Source organism: Capra hircus, chromosome 5, assembly GCF_001704415.2.
Source record: "Capra hircus breed San Clemente chromosome 5, ASM170441v1, whole genome shotgun sequence".
NCBI classification, from domain to species: Eukaryota; Metazoa; Chordata; class Mammalia; order Artiodactyla; family Bovidae; genus Capra; species Capra hircus.
In genome coordinates, this window is record NC_030812.1 from 104,177,262 (window position 1) to 104,199,073 (window position 21,812).

The 21,812-nt window shown below is 47.7% G+C and overlaps 1 protein-coding gene across 1 annotated transcript; it reads right to left on the reverse strand.

The window, feature by feature from the left end:
* On the reverse strand, positions 479-3,252 carry KCNA1 (potassium voltage-gated channel subfamily A member 1). The gene has a single exon (XM_013964239.2). It carries the CDS (start codon positions 3,224-3,226, stop codon positions 1,739-1,741), a length of 1,488 nt encoding a protein of 495 aa, XP_013819693.2. The 5' UTR covers positions 3,227-3,252; the 3' UTR covers positions 479-1,738.

The following is a 21,812-nucleotide window of genomic DNA, read 5'->3' on the forward strand; positions in this document are numbered from 1 at the left end:
CAGCTGCATTAATGGAGGCACTTTCTGCAGTTCGCTGTGGGTACAGGATAAAGGCACTAAGCAACTATTAAATCAATTGGTTGCGTTTCTTCAGGGAGCCTCAGGGGGACGGCCGAAGTCCCTACAGACTTCAAATCAGGACTGCCAAAGGAAATCAGCTCGGCTTTGGGTGCATACAATGGAGAAACGTTTTTGTTTTTGTTTTTATTCACATCTCAAGAATGCACCAAAAAACATGCAGCATTGCACCTTTGTTGGTTTTGCTTGAGTTTGTCTCCAGCTAGAAAGAATACTTGTCCTTAGGTGTTGCTATATATACCTTGATCACTTCATTTTTCAACTGAGCTTCCCATGAAGGGATGGGCATATTGGTCCCCTCTCTGTCTAACTCTGCACAGAAACCTGACATTTCCCTGAGCAAAGGCAGGAAAATTGACTAAGTGCTCCCCACCCCCACCCCCACCCACTATTTCTTTTGGGCCCTTCATCCCACAAACTTATAATTTTAATTATTTTTTAACGTTTTTACATTAAATGAATCATGCACTAATTAATTCAAGGTACACCTTAATCAAATCAGCCATAATGCTGAATAAGAGAACATGCTTGGAGCTCCGAAAAGTACTGTTCCCAGCTGACTAACATAGGTACTTAAATACAGTACTTTACTGACTAATAAAAAGAGTTAATAAATGAAGGAGTGCACTTTTGGTGAATGCAAATGAAGAAGAATCTATCTGTAGAAGAATCGATTCCTAAGTAAGCTTATCCCCTATTGTCTGAGTTAACGTTCTCAGCATGCGATTATAAAATAAATTAGGATCAGATTCAAACATGCTTACACTTAGTTCCATTTGTGCTGTCTTGCAACAAGGAGGCTAAGGTTTTACATCCAGTTCTGGAGGCTGGGAGTCAGGGTGCAGGACTTGTGAGAAAAGACCCTTTGGGCATATCTGCAGTTGAGAATCTTAGCAGCACTGCAGATGGATCAGTGAATTGTATTCAGTTATCACTGTTCCTTAGGGAAGAATTTGAATCAAAAAAGAATGGGGACAGAGGGAAAAAGTCCCTACAGAACCAGGACCAGTATCAGATTTCTAAGGTGCTTGGTGAACCAGTCTTAAGTAATTTTTTTTTCACCTTGGAATATGCAGTTCGGTGGATCAAAATAAAAACATCTGTTCGTTGCCCGTTTTGGCTGGTGTATCATGTTACATACAATACATCTGATGCACTGTCTAAAATACGCTGTGCAGTTTGCCAAGATTTCATATTAGAGTCCCATGCAAATTTTCATTTGATATTTCTAAGCGATCTTCTAATTCTCATTCAGTCACATGAAAGAAAAAAATTAAAGAAGCCAGCAAGAATTAAAAATGGGAAGCACATGATTCTTATTTTACCTAGACTAGTTCGTGGACTGAGTGATTTTAAACCAGTTTTAGACAATACACTTTCTTTTCCCATTTTTTTAATAAAGTGAAAATAATTTCTTTTTTTTTTTATTTCATGGCTCCTGAAATCTTCCGGTTTTCCACCCCCAACATGGGCAATGCCCAACACTGGCAATGCAACAATGCATCGACGGTTCAATGGAACGTCCAAAGCTTACTTAGTAAAGTATCTACACAGAGAGTGACTTTGGTCACTCGGGGTTTGGTTTGATTTGTTTTGTTTAGTTTTTTAAGTCTTTCAGGCTGCTAAGTGGGGGCTTTTAGAAATTTCTTTGCTTGGCTTTTTAAACATCAGTCAGTAGCTTGCTCTTATTAACGCAGTTTTGGTTAGCTGTGGTACAATTGCCAGTTCTAATATTGGCCTGTCTAAAGTGGCCTATGCTATTATTCATATCCTCTTCGATCTCCATGTATTCAGATTTGCTGAGAGTGGATGAGCTGCGCCGACTGAGGTCACTGTCAGAGGCTAAGTTAGGGGCGCTAACATGGAGCAACTGAGCCTGCTCTTCCCCCTCAGTTTCTCGGTGGTAGAAATAGTTGAAATTGGACACAATGACAGGTACGGGCAGGGCAATTGTCAGCACACCAGCGATGGCACACAAGGAGCCCACGATCTTGCCTCCAATTGTCACAGGGTACATGTCACCGTATCCTACGGTGGTCATGGACACCACCGCCCACCAGAAAGCATCAGGGATACTGGAAAAGTGCGACTCAGCTTCTTCCGCCTCGGCAAAGTACACTGCACTAGAGAACAGTATGACCCCGATGAAGAGGAAAAAGATGAGCAGCCCTAGCTCCCTCATACTAGCCTTGAGGGTCTGGCCCAGGATTTGCAAGCCCTTAGAGTGGCGGGAGAGTTTGAAGATCCTAAATACCCTTACCAACCTGATGACTCTGAGGATGGCCAGAGAGGTGGCCTGCTCACCCTTCTGGTTGCCCTCCTGCTCTGCTATCTCGGTGCCCAGGGTGATGAAATAGGGGATGATGGCCACGATGTCGATGAAGTTCATGATGTTCTTGAAGAAGTCCGTCTTGCTGGGGCAGGCGAAGAAGCGCACCACCAGCTCGAAGGAGAACCAGATGATGCACAGCGTCTCGACGATGAAGAAGGGGTCCGTGAAGATGTTGGCGTTGTAGACCACCGTGGTGTTGTCCAGGCGGTGGACGGCGCCCGGGAAGTCCTTCTCGTCCTTCAGCTCGGGCAGCGTCTCCAGGCAGAAGATGACGATGGAGATGAGGATGACCATAACGGAGACGATGGCGATGACCCGCGCGGGCCCCGAGCTCTCCGGGTACTCGAAGAGCAGCCACACCTGGCGCTGGTACTCCTTCTCCGGCAAGGGCCGTTCCTCCTCCTTGATGAAGCCCTCGTCCTCGCGGAACTTCTCCATGGCCTCCTCGCCCAGCTCGTAAAACTTGATTTCCTCGGAGAACATGTCCAGCGGCACGTTGACCGGCCGGCGCAGCCGGCCCCCCGACTGGTAATAGTAGAGGATGGCGTCGAAGCTGGGCCGGTTGCGGTCGAAGAAGTACTCGTTTCTGAGCGGGTCGAAGTAGCGCATGCGTTTCTTAGGGTTGCCCAGCAGCGTGTTGGGGAACTGCGCCAGAGTCTTGAGCTGCGTCTCGAAGCGCAGCCCGGAGATGTTGATGACCACACGCTCGCAGCATTCGTGGTCGTCGTGCTCGGCCGGCCGCGGGTAGCTGCCATCCTGGGGGTGGCCTGGGGCGGCCGAAGCCTCGTCCACGTTCTCTCCGGACATCACCGTCATGGTGGAGGTGGTGGGAGGCGGAGATGGTGGCGGGAGGCGGGGGACGGGGCCGGGGCGGGGAGGGGCGAGGGAGGTGGGATGGGTGGCGGACCCACGCGCCCTCCCCACCAGCGCTCCAGAGGCGGAGCTTCCGAGCCGGCAGGTGGAGACTATCAGCCACTTGGCTCCTGGAGACCCGCCCCTCCACCCTGCCTGCTCCTCAGTTTGGAATCCCTCTCGCCTGCCGCTCCGGTGCAGCTTTTCCGGGCGGGAAGGGGAGAGTTGGTGTGTCTTCCTGCTCCGAGGTGCCTTAACGCAGCGCCGTCCTAGCGGCCCGGGCCATGGCTTCTGGGTGACCCCGGCCTCCCCTCCCCTCCGCGAGCCCTCTTAGGACCCGGTGCGGAGCCGGCTCAGCGGACCCCCTCGCCCGCCACCCCTTCTGCTTCTCTTTGGCTCTTTCCCCCTACTAGCCCTCTTCGCCTGCCGCCTTCTAAGCTCCCACCGGGGCCATCGATGGACGCTGCAGAAAAATAGAAAGTGATACGGGGCAGAAGATCAGGAAGCGTTCACATGGGACGGACCCACAGACACGGAAGAGCACAGACCTCTAGCTTTTTTTTTTTTTTTTCCAGAAAGCACGAGACTTTGGCTAGGGTTGTCACAGACACGCAGACAGACACACGCAGACACCCGAAGTCCAAGTTTGGGGCTCTTCCACCCCACTTTCCCCAATGCAATGCCCGACCGCCAATGTGTTTACAACTCGGTTAAACTAGAGATCGGAAAAGCGCCGAGAGACGCTGCGGGGAGCTCCGGGTCCAGGCAGCATCTCCGTACCCCCCAGCTTCCCTCACCCGTCTCCCCGAGCCCCGCTTCTGCAGCCCCGAGCTGGGGAGCCCCCCTACCTGGCCGGCCGACTTGGCGCAGGGGAGGTGCTGAGTCGGCGGAGAGCCCGAGTGGGAATGCGGCAGGTCTGCTTTGCGGTACCCTGGCGCGAGCCGCGGCCGCCGCAGCATCCGAAGGGCGCCGGGGCCAGCGCGCCACCCTTGCCCTGGTCCTGCTTCCTTCAGTCGGCCAGTTGCTTTACTCGGCAGCTACGGCGGAAATGTCCATTCCCTACGCCCATGCTCACCCGTGGCCGGCAGCTTGGAGACGCCACTCTGTCTCTTGTCTCTCTCTGTGTGTGCGGGGAGTTCCGGAGGCTGCGGATCGGAAGAGCAAAATGCCACCCTCTCCGGAGCTCTGAAGCGAATGACGATACGGAGCGCTTTCGCCCCCTCCCAGCACCGTGGGAGCCCTTGATTCGATCCCGAAGGAGGCGAGTGAGCTAGGGCCTGGATCTACAGGGCTCGCGGGTCTCCCCCGCCGCCTCCAGTACACCCCCGCGCGCGGACCTCGGCGAGGCTACGCGGAGCGCTGGGAGCCGTTCGCAGCGCCGAGTGGGGCAGGGTGCGTGCGGCGCGGGTCCCCTCGGTCCATTTCTGGGCGCTGCTAGATCAGCAGAAACCTGAGAAAGCGCAGGAATGCGGAGCAGCGATTGGCCCACCGGGGCGTGGGCTGGGGAGGGCGGGAGCGAGGAGGTAGACGGAAAACAGGAGGGGGTGGCTTGGCAGAGGGGAGGGGGTGGCTGTCATTCAGTTCCCACCCTTGCCAGCACTGCTTTTTCCTCCTCCGGCCCCGAAAAGCCGACCACCAGTTCTCCTCCCCTTCTGGTCCACAGCCCCGCACGCGCACATTCCTCGGCCGCGACCTTCCCGGGGAATTTCACATTGGAAATGCTCAGGTCCGACGCAATGCAGACGGTTGTGTTCCTGGCACAACTCCTCGGATGGGCGTGCGTTTGTGCAGCCCCGCGGTGATCCGCGTCTCGCCGCGCTGTGCGGCCCCTCCCGCAGGAGGGGCTGTCTGCAGGCCTGGCCCGGCCCGTCCCCGCCGGCCTCGGGGGAGATGCGGACTTGGGCTCTGCAGTTGGGGAAATCAGCCGGGTGTGTTCTCGGTCGCGCTGCTGCGAGGCGGTGGTGCTAAGAGCGTGTCCCTCTTTGACCTACGACGGGAGTTGAAGTTTGCTGGCTATCAGACTATTCTGAAATACCGAGAATGTGACTTGGGGGAAACCAAAGGCTTCGTGGGTTTATGGGCTTGTCTGCCAACTTGGTGCTGATTGGAACGAATCTGAAAATCGAGTGGCTTGCCCACCTCCCACCCACGTCCGCCTTCCCGAAGCCTCTTTTCCCGACCTAGGGCCTTCTCGGGGCCACTTTGCAAGGCTGGCCACTTCTCGAGGATAGGGTCCGCCCAGAGGCGCTGGGGCTGGGGGCGGGAAGCGGGAGCCGGGGGCGTGCGCGGGGCGCTCGGAGTGCGGCTACAGCTGCGCCCCCAAAGACGCTTCTGCGCCTGGGCGCCCGCAGCGCGAGAGGAGGCAGCCAGCAGCTCGGGCACTTCAGTTACTGCCGAGTCTCCAAGGAGGCTGCGAGCGCTGGGAGTCGCCGCCGATTGGCTCCGCGGCTGCCTAGGGACCACCCGTTCGCACCGCAGCCTCCGCGCTGCCTCCCGCCTACACCACCCACCCCTTTAATCAGAGCCAAAGATTGAGTCCTCCCGGCTCTATTGTGGCTAGTGAGAGAGGCAGGAGCCTCTGCCGGTTTACCCAGGCGGTGCAGCAATCCTGGGCACCCAACTATTTAAGCTCCCCGCCCACCAACTCCAGCATTTCTTTCAGAGAAAATAAGTATTGTTCTCTCCACTCCCTCGCAGGAGCGTATCCCAGCTTTTCTTTTACAAACAATGAGTTTCTGTTAATCCCTTCCTTTCCAAATTAAGAGCTGCCCTTTCCCCCACCTTCCAAACACACACTCCTGTATCCCACTAAGTCTGCAGTTTCTTTCCTTTCCACCTTATTGCTTTATTGAGAAAAAAAAAAAAAAAAAACCACGAAGCTCTGCATTGGAATATCTGTGGCTCAGATGGTAAGGAATCTGCCTGCAGTGTGGGAGACCCTAGTTTGATCCCTGGGTGGGGAAGATCCCCTTGGAGAAGGAACTGGCAACCCATTCCAGTATTCTTACCTGGAGAAACCCATGGACAGAGGAACCTGGTGGGCTACAGTCCATGGAGTCGCAAAGAGTTGGACAGGACTGAGCAACTAACACACACACACACACACACACACACACACACACACACCTATTTTAGTTGCTGCTGCTATGGTTGCTAGTGCTGTTACAGCCTTATCTGAGAACAAATACCCTACTACTAGACCCAATAAACATTTTCTGACCATCTCGCAGCAATAAGGGGCTTCCTACCTTGCTCCTGTATCTCCCTTGACCTGTAGCCCCCCATTTCTTTTAAAAGTTTCTCATACTGTCATCTCCCCAGCTTCCTCTGGATGCACTTGCACTGATTCAGCACTGGGAGGTTGACTTGCTAGAAGAGATTTACAGACTGGAGGAGATCCCAGATTCCTAAATCCAGGGTTTAATAAGGGGGCACAATAAGACCAGGAAGTTTTCAATGTCCCTGGCAGATGTCTTTAGAGCAGGTCTGGACCTCCAAGGAATTGGAAGAAAGTTGCTGAGCTAGGAACTCACTTGATACAACCTTGCCATTGGTAAGGGTTTGACGATGTTAATTTATTCAACAATTTGCTTAGCTCCAGCTTTGTGTCTCCCTGGTGGCTCAGACAGTAAAGAATCTGCCTGCAGTGCGGGAGACCTGGGTTCAATCCCTGGGTAGGGGAGATCCCCTGGAGGAGGGCATGGCAACCCACTCCAGTATTCTTGCCTGGAGAATCCCCATGGACAGAGGAGCCTGGTGGGCTGCAGTCCATGGAGTCACAAAGATTAGGACATGACTGCGCAATTAAGCACAGCCCAGAACAGCTATGTGTCAGCCAAGTTCTAGCACTGAAGACGTGGTAATAACTAAGATATGAGGTCCCAGACCTCTCAGTGTTCACATTCTTGTGGAAGAGACAGTCAACAAACAAACCACTGCATATATGAACAGCATTTTTAATATCCATTCATCTGTCCATGGACACTTAGGCTATTTCCTTGTCTTAACTATTTAAATAGCACTGCTATGAACATAGAAGTGGTGTATTTTTCAAGTTATATATAGTTTTGTCTAGATATACAAGATGGAATACTACTCAGCCAGATAAAAGAAAGAAATAATGCCATTTACAGGAAAATGGACGGGCCTAGAGATTATCACACTAACCGAAGTAAGTCAGAAAAACAAATATCATATGATATCACTTATATGCAGAATCTAAAATGTGATGGACAGGAAGTTATCTACGAAACAGAAACAGACACACGGACACAGAGAACAGACTTGTGATTGCCATAGGGGAGGGATGGACTGGGGGTTTGGGACTGACAGATGCAAACTATCACATACAGGATGGATAAACAACAAGGTCCTACTCTATAGCACAGGGAAGTATATTCAATATCCTGTGATAAGCCATAATGGAAAAGAATATGAAAAACTACATATAGGTATATGTATATATAACTGAATCATTTTGCTGTACACCAGAAACTAACACAACATTATTATAGTTACACAACTATACCTCAATAAAATGAATTTTAAAAAGACAAATAAACCCTGTTAGGTAAAAAAAAAATAAAAATTAAGAGAATAGAAAGTGACAAATATAGGTGTGTGTGTGGATAGGAAGTGTCTCTCTGCAGAGGTAGCATTTGAACAAAGAACTTCAAGAACTGAGAGGGTAGAGAACAGGAAGATCAGAAGGCTGGGCATGAGAGCCAATGCAAAGATTCTAAGGCAAGGACAAGCACAGCATATTTGGGAAACAAAAGAGGACCAGAAAGAAATGACCAAGGAAAAGTGTGGGAGAAACTAGGTCAGAAAAGCAGGCAGGGACCTGCTCATGCAGAGCCTCTTAAGCCACTCTAAGAATATTTCATTTTATTTTGAGCACAATGGGAGGTGATCGGAGGACTTGGATCCATGAACTAACATAATAAGATTTGCCTTTTTTTTTTTTTTTGCCGCACTGCACAACTTGTGAGATTTTAGTTCCCTGACCAGCATATGAACCTGGGCCCTTGGTAGTGAAAGCACAGAATCCTAACCACTGGACCACCAGGGAATTCCCTGATCTGCCTTTTTTAGAGGTTATTCTGGTGGCTCCGATGGGAAAGAATCTGCCTGCAATGAGGGAGACCCAGGTTCGATCCCTAAGTCAGGAAGATCCCCTGGAGAAGAAAACAGCAACCTACTCCTGTATTCTTGCCTGGGAAATCCCATGGACAGAGGAACCTGGCGGGCTACAGTCCATGGGATCACAAAGTCAGACACAACTGAAAGACTTTCACTTTCAGGAGCAAGGCATAGGTTGGAGGTCACTGGGTAGCACAAAGGAAGATGGCTTAAACAGGGGAAAGAGTGGTAGGAATGGGATTACATTTTGAAAACAGAGATAGCAAGATTCCGGATATGAAGAAACAGTTCAAGAACATCTTCTAGCTCTGTAAGCTTGGTAACCAGGTGGATGGTGATGGCATTTCCCGGAGGAGTGAATTGGACAGCACTTGTCCCACCAGGATGTGAACTGCACAAAGTCTGGGACCTGGTGTGTTTTAGTTGTGACTGCCTTGGGCCATGGAGGCTTTTCCTCAGAGTCTCCCTGCCTCACCGTTCTTCCTTCCCTGTGGCCACTTGCCCTGCCTCAGCTGCTGCTGGGTCAGCCAGGTCTGTGCCGGCAGCAGAATTCTGCCCAATGAAGTTGACCACACAGCGATGCATGGAATCTGGAGTGCCCAAGATGGCAAAAAGTTCCAGGTGACCAACACAGGCACGTGGAGACATTGATTCAATGGACCAGCCGGAGCTGCCCTGTAGGAGGCGTGAGATAGGATGAAGCCTGGAGGTAAATTCCCTCTCTCTTTATTCTTTTCAGGGACCAGCTGCATCCCTTTGTGGCTCATGAAGCTGTGGTCAGCTTGGTAACTTGCCACATTGTACTTGCCCTCTCTCCTTCCCTCTTCCCTTTCGCTCCCTGCTTGGGGACTGTGCCTTCCATTAAAGCCAAGATCCTATCTCAGGTTCTGTTTTCTAGGCAGAGCAAGTCCAGACTTCAGTTTGAGACATGTTAGGTTGGTGCTATCTGTTAAATATCCAATGCAGATGATGAATGAGAACTTGGGCATACGAGTGAGTCTAGAGTTCAAAGAGGATTGCGTAGACCTGAGTTTCTCGGCCTCGGCACTTGGTCTGGATACTTTGTAGGGGGTGTTTCTGTTTTGTTGTTCTGTGCATTTTTGAAGGTTCAGCAGCGTTCCTGGCTTTTTCCTGCCAGCTGCCAGGAGCACCTGCTCCCAGTCATGACAGCCAATAACGTCTCCAGACGTTGCCACACGTCCCCTGGGGGGCAAAATCACCTCCCCTGGGAACCACTGGGGTAGATGGTAGTTGAAGTCAGAGCCCCGGACTAGCATCCTTGGACATGAAGGCAGGAAGAGAAGAGCCAGTGTTCTGAAACAGCACCCCAGGATATTCTAATTCTTAAAGGCTGATAAAGAAGAAAGTACCAGGCAGGGAGACAGAGAAACAGTGACTGGTAAGGGAAGCAAACCAGGAGTGTGTGCGGTTCCTGGAAACAAATGAATACAGTGTTTTTCATGGGAGGCAAAAAGAGAGACAGATAGACTTAGCAACTCAACAACAACAGCAACAGTGCTTTTTGGTTTTTAACTTTTTATATTGGAGTATAGCCGATTAACAATGTTGTGACAGTTTCAAGTGGACAGCAAAGGGACTCACCCCTATATATATATATATATACACACACATGTATCCATTCTCCCCCAAACTCCCCTCCCATCCAGTCTGCCACATAACACTGAGCAGAATTCCCTGTGTTATACAGTAGGCCCTTGTTGATTATTCATTTTAAATAGAGCAGTGTAAGTACAATGTTTTGAGAAAGAGAGAAAAATTTTTTTTTGAACACTGCTGATAGAATGAGGAAATTAGAATTAACTACCAGATTTAGACAAAATTGAGATTAAAAAAAAAAAACAACTGAGAGAGAAGAGCTAATGACAGTGGGTAAAATCAGATCTTGAAATTTTGGGGTCAACAGGGGGGAAATGGAGCAGAAGCTTCCATCAAGGAAGGGTGACAAGACTTTTTTTTTTTTTTAAGATGAGAGCTATTACAATATGTTTGCATGCTGATGGGGATGATTCAGTAGAAAGGGAAAAATTGTTGATGCAGTAGAAAGAGAAACACTGGAGCAATGTTCGTGAGAAGGCAAAAGGAGAATGGGATGTGAGATCCAAATGAAGAGATTGGCTTTGGAAAAGGACAGCAAATCCATAGACAGTGAGGTGAGAGCAGAGTTCAGGCTTAAGTAGTTTAGTAGATGTGGCTGGGGAGTTTGTGGACATTGACTTATGCAATCAGAAGCAATTTTTTCAGTTAAAAAGGGGAGCGAAGGCATCAGCTGAAAGTGAGGGTAAGAAGGTCTCGGAAGTAGGAGAGGGGAAAGTGTGAAATAACCACCCGGGGGAAAAGAAGGTGAAAGCATCAGGGACCGTGGCAGGATTGCCTGGCAGTATCATGGGCTCCCTTTTGGTGAGGGACCATGCATTTCAGTGATTGTTTAAGATAAACTTGGAAGTGAGTCAGGATAGAATTAGTTCTGATGACTGTTTATGGGAAATGTGAAACTAGTTCTAAATATAGCCTCCTTCTTAGCATTGGTTTCTTAAGTGTTATGTAGCGGCTAGACAAGACGTGGCAAGGAAAGAACTGGTCTTCCCAGGCTAGGAAATATCCATGTGTACTCACCTTAGATCCTGCTGAGGGCAGTGTTACAAGATGGGGAATGAGTGGGGGTCTGAGGTGTAATCATAAAAGGTAGCAGAATCACTTGAGGCACAAAGGAAACTTCAAGCTTCTCCAAGAACGTGAGATGACACTGAGTGGTATGGATGACCACGTTAGCCAGGCGTCCCCCTGTTGGGACTTGTGATCCAGCTTATCTATACATAGGGGCTTCCCTAGTGGCTCAGATGCCGGCTCTGACTACGATGCCGGAGACTTGGGTTCAATCTCTATGTCGGGAGGGAAGATCCCCTGGAGGAGGGCGTGGCAACCCACTCCAGTATTCTTGCCTGGAGAATCCCATGGACAGAGGAGCCTGGCGGGCTACAGTCCATGTGGTCGCAAAGAGTCAGAAAGACTGAGTGACTAACACTTTCTTTTTATCTAAATGGGCTCCAGGGGTCCATGAACGTCTGAAATTGCTTGCATACTTCTGTATATGTCAATAATCTTGTTTCTGAGCACCAAGTCTGTAAGTGATCTTTATCAAAATCTCAAAGGAAGCTTCAACTGGAACAGTTAAAAGCCTATATTTTTAAATCATGGATAAGTTCTAATTCAATGACTCTGATCATGAACAAGTCACTCCATTATTTTATATCTTCATCTCCTTATTTGTAAAATCTCTATTATTGTAGGCAGTGAGCATAAAGGACAAATTGAGTACTGAACAGGGCCTGACAGAGTTAAACTTCATAAAATGTCAAGGAGAAAAATGACCAAGAAGATTAGGAATCATTGCATTAGCTCTCTAAGAAACATTCGCCCAGGATAAAGCAGTCCCTAAATAATTGAGAATCAGAGAAAAGAATGGTACTCCCTACCATCAAGAATTCTTAGAGCTGGGACTTCCCTACTGGTCCAGCCATTAAGAATCTGCCTTCCAATGCAGGGGATGCGGGTTCAGTCCCTGGTCAGGGAACTAAGATCACACAGGCCAAAAAGGGCAAGCTAAGCCCTTGCACTGCAACTAAGATTGTCTGCGTACCACAAATAGAAAGCCTAGCCCGCATGTGCCCCAAAAAAGACCCAGCGGAGTCACAGTCAAAAAAGAGTAATAATAATCCTTTTAGCCAACTTCAGTATTCAACCACAGCAGGGTAACGGGTGCTACAGTTTTCTCCCACCGTGAAAGTGAAAAGTGAAAGTGAAGTTGCTCAGTCGTGTCCGACTCTTTGTGACCCCGTGGACTGTAGTCCTACCAGGCTCCTCCATCCTTGGGATTCTCCAGGCAAGAGTACTGGAGTGGGTTGCCATTTCCTTCTTCAGGGGATCTTCGCAACCCAGGGATCGAACCCAGGTCTTCCGCATTGGAGGCAGATGCTTTAACCTCTGAGCCAAAAAACTGGCTAAACTACGTGAGGCAGCACTGGGCAAGAGGCAGGGCAGAACTGAGATCTCTTATGCGCAAGTGCATGAATTCATACTCAGTCGTGTCCAATTCATTCCAGCTCCGAGGACTATGGGTTGCCAGGCTCCTCGGTCCATGGGATTTCCCAGGCAAGAATGCTGGAGTGGGTTGCTATTTCCTTCCCCAGGGGATCTTCTCAACCCAGGGATCGAACCCAAATCTCCTGCATTGCAGGCGGATTCTTTACCACTGAGCCATCATAAAAGGGAAACAAATGAGGTGCGCTCTGTCACAGGCTGGCTTTTTGCCTAGAGGTACTTTCCAGAAGTATGCAGGGAGAAGGGACCCAAGCAGAGCCTGGAAATCTCACTGAGTTGGAGAGACAGAGGCTGGAGTCCGGTGAGGCTGAAGTGGCTGCAAGTTATGAGACAAAGCACTGAATAAGAAGGAGCAACACCATGAAAAAGTACCAGAAATCTGCCCAGGCTTCGCTTGAATCTGTGAGTTGGTGATGGACAGGGAGTCCTGGCATGCTGAAATTCATGGGGTCGCAAAGAGTCGGACACGACTGAGCGACTGAACTGAACTGAACTGAGTCCAGATAAGGACTGAACCCACATCTCCGGCTTTGGCAGGTGGAGTTTTTACCACTGAGCCACCTAGTTGGTGACAAAAGCACTAAAATGAGATAAGAGGCATACAGATTGGAAAGAAAGAAACAAAATTGCTTGTATTCATAGGCAACATGATTCTGTACATGGAAAACTCCTACAGATTCTACGAGAAAATCTGCTAGAAATAGTAAGTGAATTTAGAAAGGCTGAAGGAAACAAGGTGGATATATAAAAATCAGTACACTCTACCACCTACAACATCGAAAAACATAAAATGCTTAAATATTAAAGTAACAAAAAGCTACATATAAGAGCTATACTTGGAGAACGATAAGACACTGCCTAGAGAAATGCCAAAAGACCTAAGTAAATGGAAAGAGATAACATGATCATGGACCGGAGGACTCAGTATTATGATGATGTCAATTCTCCCCAAACATAACTTCAATCAAAATGCCAGCAGTCTTGTGCACAGAAATCGGTTCTAAAATAAAGCTGATTCTAAAACGTATGAAAACACAGAGACCTAGATAAAAGAAGTTTAAAACAGAACTATGATAATAATTTTTTTTTTAAGTAAAAAACAAAACAGCAAGAACTATGTTATAGGACTTTACCTTATTTTAAGACCTACTATGAAACTCCAGTACTTTGGCCACCTCATGCGAAGAGTTGACTCATTGGAAGACTCTGATGCTGGGAGGGATTGGAGGCAGGAGGAGAAGGGGACGACAGAGGATGAGATGGCTGGATGGCATCACTGACTCAATGGACATGAGTCTGAGTGAACTCCAGGAGTTGGTGATAGACAGGAAAGCCTGGCGTGCTTTGATTCATGGGGTCGCAAACGGACACAACTGAGCGACTGAACTGAACTGATAAAGCTGCAATCACTAAGACAGTGCAATATTGGTGTAAAAAGAGACACACATCCTTGGAACAGGACAGAGAGTCTAGGAATAGATCCGTATTTATATGATCAATTGATTTTCAACAAGGCAATTAAGATGCGGAAAAGAGTGTTCTCAACAAAGGGAGACGGAATAACTGAATATCCATAAACCTTCACACATATCTCACACTTACAGTTTCTATGAAAAAAAGCTACTAGAATGAATACTTTTCATTTTTGATTTTTCAGTAGTTTAAAAACTACTCAAAATGAATCGAAGACCTAAATATGAAAGCTAAACTATTTAACTTCTAAAAGAAAATGCAGAATAAAATCTTTAAAATTCAGAAGAAGACATAAACTGCTAAAAAATGTGAGACGTTGAATTTCATAAAAATTAAAAACGTCTGCTCTTCAAAAGACACTGTTAGAAAAATGAAAATGCAAGCGGGGAGAAAATGTTCACAGTATAAAGACAGGACACAGGACTTGTATTCAGACATGTCAGTAACTCTTGCAACTCACTAACAAGACAACATAATGGAAAACAGACCAAAGATTTGAATGGACACTTCACGGAAAGAACAAATTCTTTATCATTCTATCTATATGAACTTCTAGAATGAACAAGCGCAGATCAGTGGTTTCCTGGTACCAGAGAAGCTCAGAGGAACAAAGGTATATGAGGGAAATTTTAGGTGAAGGGAAGGTTCTTTATCTTGATTTTGGTGGTGGTTACATAAATGAATGAATCAAGTCGCTCAGTCGTGTCCGACTCTTTGTGACTCCATGGACTGTAGCCTACCTTGTTCCTCCTTCCATGGGATTTTCCAGGCAAGAGTACTGGAGTGGGTTGTCATTTCCTTCTCCAGGGCGTCTTCCTGACCCAGGGATCAAACCCGGGTCTCCAGCATTGCGGGCAGATGCTTTACCACCTGCGCCACCAGGGAAGTCAAAACTCATAGAACTGTACACTTAAAATGAGTACACTTTATTGCGTGCAAGTTATACCAAAATTAAATTTATTTGAAAAAATACCTTGTTGTTTGGGCTTCCCAGGTGGTTCAGTGTTGAAGACTCCGCACTCCCAGTGCAGGGGGCCCGGGTTCAATCCCTGGTCAGGGAACTAGATCCCACATGCTGCACCTAAGACGCAGTGCAGTCAAATAAAGAAACCAATAAATGTTTTTTTTTTTAATTGTTGTCAAAGGAATCGTATTGATGCATATTGATGCATGTCAATCATATTGAGCTGACAGAAGAAGGTTAGAAATGTTAGTTGTTCTTTTTTTTCCTAGAGCTTAACCTGTGATGGTTTCTTTCTTCTTTTTTTAATAGAGTTATTTATTTTGGGCTGTGCTGAGTGCTCGTTGCTGGGAGCAGGCTCTCTCTATGCAGTGAGTGGGGGTCGCTCTTTGCTGTGATGCACAGGCTCCTCATTACAGTGGCCTCCCCCATTGTAAGCACCTGGACTTCAGTAGCTGCAGAACCCGGGCTCTGTGTTTGTGGCTCACGGGGCCTGGTGGCTCCTCAGCATGAGGGATCTTCCCAGACCAGGGATCAAAGCCACGACCTCTGCACTGACAGGCAGATTCTCAACTACCAGACCACCAGGGAAGCCCCTGTGATGGTTTTTCAAACTACTCTGAGTTATCCTTGAAAGGAGGAATCTCGTCGCAGGAAAAAGCAGAGGAATTTCCCATCTTCCTAGGACTATTTGGGCAGGTTCACAACTTGGAGAAGAGGATTTAACATTTAGAAATTCAGCATTAACAAAGTCCCTATTGAGCACCTATTGATGGCCTCAGTCATTGTGTAATGTATCAGAGACAAGATGGACTCCTGGCCCTCAGTGAGGTCCTATTATCTTTGTGGAGACAAAGACATAAACAGGTAATTACCATACAAGATGAAAAATGCTTTAATGGGACAGGCAGAGGTACACTCAGTAGAGAAGAGTAGCCTAAAGCCGCATGGGGAGATCAAGAAGAACTCTCAGGAGAAATGGCAAGGTAACAAATCAGATGACTCCTAGAAGATGAATAGGAGACATGGCTATAGCAGTGTCTTCTGGGCCAAAGTCAGTAACACGCTTTACCTGAAGGTTCTAGATGTACAAGGGATTTGACAGCATTCCTAGAAACAAAACTTGGGTCAGCAGACCTGGAGGATTGAGAATAGGAAGGTGAGTGACCAAAAAATAAGGCCAGAGAAGTTGCCAGGAGCTAGGTCAAAAAGCCCCTAGCTGGTCACCACGGTGGACCAAGCTGGTTTCCTCCTGCGCTTCCAATCCTCTCTTTTGCTCCCCACCCCAAGCCACCAACAGGACCCCCTTGTACATAGCCCGAGAGGAAATCCACTGCTCCAGGGTATCTCATCAGGAATCAGCCTGTGACCCATCCCTAAAGAGATGGGAGGGGAAGCCTTCTGGAGGGCTTCAGGGAAAGGTTCCCCCAGTGGGAGGAAGGAGCCACAGAAAGACTTTTTCTCCACCCTCCAGATATCATGTCTGATGCTGTTGTTGCTGGTCAGTCACTACGTTGCATCTGACTCTTTGTGATCCCATGGACTGCAGCACACCAGGCTCCTCTGTCATCCACTATTTCACCGAGTTTGCTTAAATTCATGTCCATTGAGTCAGTGATGCTATCTAACCATCTCATCCTCTCTTGTCTGATGAGTCATCGGCATATGCATCTTGCTACCAGTCTGAATGATGAAGCCAACACTGAAGATGTCACAGCAAATAGGGGGAAAACCTGGATCCTGGTGAGCCGCTGAATCAAGCAGCTGTGAAGCTTCCTATCATGGAAATTCTTGTTTTAAAATTCAATGATTTTCTCATGGTTAAGTGAGTTTGAGCTGAGCTTGCTCATTAAATCTTATTAAAGGATTTATCTTTAAGGATTTTAAACAGACTTGTAAATTATCATGGCTAATTGTTGGATAAATAATTTAGATGTAGGGGCTTGTGTCAGTTAGAACTCTTTGTGATTATTGAAGTAGACACTTACTCCAAATGGCTTAAACTAAAAAGGGGGAGTTCAAAGTGTTAGTTGCTCAGTTGTGTCCAACTCTTTGCGACCCTATGGACTGTAGCCCACCAGGCTTCTCTGTCCATGGGCTTCTCCAGGCAAGAATACTGGAGAGGGTTGCCATTCCCTTCTCCAGGGCATCGTCCCAACCCAAGGATCGAACCCAGGTCTCCCACATTGCAGGCATATTCTTTACTGTCTGAGCCACCAGGGAAGCCCATGAATACTGGAGTGGGTAGCCATGCCCTTCTCCAGGGGATCTTCCCAACTCAGGAATCAAACCAGGGTCTCCTGCATTGTAGGTGGATTCTTTACCAACTGAGCTACCAGGGAAGCCCTCCATTTCTCATAAACAGTCATAAATACAATCAAAGCCCAATGACTGGGATGAGTATTTCTTATTTGTTTACCCCCAAATCACCTTCCAATCTAGCCAGACTCCATCTCAGATGGAAACCGAGAAGCCCTTTCTCCCCTAATCACCCCATTTCTTCTTTGCCTCCTTTCAGGGTCCTGCCTTTCCTCCAGGATGGAGAGGAGGAACCACTTCATCCCTTGTGACTGGGCCTGGAAGAACCCAGGCTTACACCTGGCCCAGGATGCCCTGGAGAACAGTCACCTCCGGCTCATGTTGATCACCTCTCATTGTCACCCAAATACGTTATCTTGGGGAAAGTTTCCCTGCCCCCCATCAGAGATAAGGATGGGGAAAATGTAGGTATGGAAAGGGCAATTGTAGAAGGACCACAAGAAAGCATCAAAGGCCCGGCTGAGATCAGAAACCAAGAGCTGGAAAAATGCCAGTGTGTCTGCTTAGTGATATTTTTTCTCCAAGAAGTTTCAGCATCCCAGATGTTGAGTAGAAAAGGAGGTTTGCAGTATGTTGTGTTGTTGTTGTTTTTTAAAAAAAGCTGTTAAAATGATGGGTTTGTCTATAAGATACAAATAGATTAGGGTGTTGGAACACAGATTATAATTTCTAACCCAAAATACACATACTGGAAGTGTTTACATCACCCAAACAGTCTGTGTTGAGTACATCACCCAGAGGCATAGAGTTTTGAGGCTTCTACTACCTAATTTTCTCCATTTTGCAACAGACCAGAAATGTTCTGTAAATATTCCCTGCTCTAAGTATTCACTAAACCCTGTAGCTTAATGTATCTCAGGCACAAGAAATAATATTAAGGAAAGATTGTTGGCAAGATGTACAATGGAGCTGCACAGCCTAGCATGACAGCTACTAGCCACGTGTGGCTGTTCACATCTAAATGAATTAAAGTGAGAGTTAATTTTCAGGCCCCTCCATCCACGTGTTAAGTGAGTAATAGTCACAAGTGGCTGGTGATCACTATACTGGGCATTGCAGAGGATCTATTGGGCAGAACTAAAGAAAGTCCTACTTGGCAATGCTGCCTTAGAGCTTTGACCTTTGGGTCATTCCAGGCATTCAGTGAGGGCAGGATGGTTTGGGTCGCTTGTATAATTGCTTTTACGCCTTTTGCTTGCAACAAGGAACATTATCAGAAAAAGCCCCATAATTCACAGTGGTAACTATCGTCAGAACTCTGTGAAAGACACTATCCACCAGGGTACACAGTGTCTTTTATGAAGGTCTCTGGAAGAAATCTGAATCTCGGTGTCAGAGTAATGTCTGCTTCTCTTCAGCATGGACTGCTTTCATCTCGCAGTTACTGGGCTTCGTAAAGCGGGTTCACTGGCCTCATTGTCTTCAGGCAGACTTTACAACCTGTGCGTGTAGTGTTGTTTCCTGCCTGATTCTCCTTCACAGTTGAATTTAAACTTGGGGGTTGGATTCTTTTAAAAACTACCCAAGTCCTTCCTGTCATAGCTATAGAATGCAAATGAATAGACACGATATACATACATACACACGTGTGTGTGTGTGTGTGTGTGTGTGTGTGTGTGTGTGTATAATAACTTTCAAGTCACCACTCAGATACGTGTCCTTGGCATCAGAACAGTAGTCAGAACCCAGACACCAAGCGCTGTAATTCATCACCCCGGGGTCGTTCTCAGCCACAGTAACCTGAACTGTCACTTCGGGGTCAGGAACAGATAACCCGGTCATAAATGAGGTGTCAGTGTCCTGCACAAATATTCAAAACTGAGTTAGAATCTGAGGCTTCCAAGTGTGTTAGTCACTCAGTCGTGTCCGACTCTCTGTGACTCCGTGATCTGGAGCCCACCAGGCCCCTCTGTTCACAGAATTTTCTAGGGAAGAATCCTGGAGTGGGTTACCATTTCCTCCTCCAGGGAATCTTCCCGACCCAGGGACTGAAGCCGGGGCCCCTGCCTTGCAAGCAGATTCTTTACCATCTGAGCCATCAGGCTTTTCCTACTTGATAGATAACTGTTCCTGCCATTAATAGACCTGCACCGTGGCAGCTCAAATGGTCTCCACTGCGGTTTTACATGTGTATATCTGTATATATTTGAAGATTTTCTCACGCACATCTTTCTGCCGGGCTGTGCCGGCTGTTACTGCCTGCGCTTCTCCAGCGGGGGCTGTGCCGGCTCTGTTACCCTTCTTCTCCAGCAGTGGTGACCGAGGGCTGCCCTCTAGCAGCGGTTCTCAGGCTTCTCACTGTGGCGGCTTCTCTTGGTGCAAAGCGCAGACTCTAGGGCACGCAGCCTCAGTGCCTGGGACACACCGGCTTGTTGCTCTGCAGCATGTGGCATCTTCCCAGGCCAAGGGCTGAATCCGGGCCTCCTGCATTGGCAGGAGGATTCTTTACCACCGAGCCGCCAGGGAAGCCCTAAATACATACGTTTAATCCCGATCACATAGAAGCCTTCGCTCTGACTTCATACTATGGAGCATCTGACATGCTACTCTCACTGATGACATGACATACATCCCACTCCCATGCTGCTGCTGCTGCTAAGTCGCTTCAGTCATGTCTGACTCTGTGCAACCCCATAGACGGCAGCCCACCAGGCTCCCCGTCCCTGGGATTCTCCAGGCAAGAACACTGGAGTGGGTTGCCATTTCCTTCTCCAATGTGTGAAAGTGAAAAGGGAAAGTGAAGTCATTCAGTCGTGTCCGACTCTTTGCGACCCCATGGACTGCAGCCTACCAGGCTCCTCCGTCCATGGGATTTTCCAGGCAAGAGAACTGGAGTGGGGTGCCATTGTCTTCTCCACTCCCACACTCTACTAAGCCACAAATACATACTCTGCTTAATTGTCCAGCCTAGAGATGGATAGAGATGAATAGAAGAACTGAATTCAGAATTTCCAAGACAATTTTGCTTGTTCTCATAAGAAAAAATCTTTGGACTTTTTTCCCTTTTATTCTCCATATCAATTAACTATAGCAGTGCATACTTACTAGGTGCATGTTATTTCATGGTGGAAAAGGCAAAAATTGCATTCTCCACACCTTTGAAACATACATAATCTTCTTTGTTGACAAGGCAAGATGTTTGTGAGTTAAAAGGACAGCTTCCAAAGGCAGTCAAGTGAGCAGTGAGATCTCATGTGTTCTAGAGTGGGTCGGAAAGACAGGGGCCCATCCGGACAGCCACTGGGCAGTTTGTGGGAGCCATGATGTTTGGAGGATCTGCAGAGGGGAAGGCAAGGGGGCAGATCACGAGGGAGGCAAGACCAGAGGCAAGACGCAGTTATGGTGATGCACAGACCTTTCAGGGGATAAGGCACACCTCAGTCTAGCAGTAGCACACTTAGGAAGAAATGCTGAGAGTTGGTGGAGAGACAAAACGAGCTGGAGCTGGGCACGGGCAGACCAAGCAGAGGACTGCAAACCCCTGCACACACAGGAGCTCACCAGTGACAACCGAACATCATCAACACCATACCAATTATTTGTAGCCTTGGAAGAAAAAATAAGAGCCAGTTTTCAGCCAGTGTTCAGTGATACAGTGAAAGGAGGTGGGTTCCTGATGGCAATTATTATCCAACATGTGATAATGAATTGTTTTAAAATTTAACTTTAAAACGCCTTTAAAGTTGTTGTTTAGTCATACAGTCGTGCCCAACTCTTTGTAACCTCATGGCCTATAGCCTGCCAGACTCCTCAGACCATGGAATTTCCCAGCAAGAATACTGGAATGGGTTGCCATTTCCTTCTCCAGGGGATCTTCCTGACCCAGGAATCGAACCCACGTCTCTTGCAAGACCAGAAGCAAGACGCAGTTATGGCGATGCACAGACCTTTACCACTGAGCCACCTGGGAAACCCACCTTTAAAATATCAAATATTTAAAATAACCTTTAAAGTACCATATTTTATGCTTTTCAAAGTTCTTTCTTGTGCATCATTTTAAAATCCTCAGACAAACCCTCGGAGGTCAGGGGACCAAAGGTTTATTATCCTAATATGATAAAGACGCTGAGCAAGAAGAACTGACAGGGGTCTGACTCCTCCATATCCACATGGGCCTCAGTGAACAATGACAGCAAACACCTCCCAGTTCACTGCCAGCCCCTCCACTCCACACTGCCTGAAACTGCTCCTGCTTCATTTTCAGACATTTGCAGCTCAGAGTCCATCGTCACTGATGCAGGGAATTCTCTCTTTAAACACCACATTCTAAGTAACACATTAATTACAGTAGGAGGAGCGTGGGCTATTCAGAACTTTCTGCTTTTGAGGGAACCAGGTGACAAACCTAGACAGCAGATTAAAAAGTAGAGACATCACTTTGCCAACAAATGTCCGGAGAGTCAAAGCTATGGATTTTCTAGTAGTCATGTACAGATGTGAGAACTGGACCATAAAGAAGACTGAGCATTAAAGATTTGATGCTTTTGAATTGTGGTGCTAGAGAAGACTCTTGAGAGTCCCTTGGACTGCAAGGAG

What these genes read in the sequence shown, in the direction of transcription:
- KCNA1 (XM_013964239.2), bottom strand. Translation starts at nt 3,226, where the DNA reads ATGACGGTGATGTCCGGAGAGAACGTGGACGAGGCTTCGGCCGCCCCA.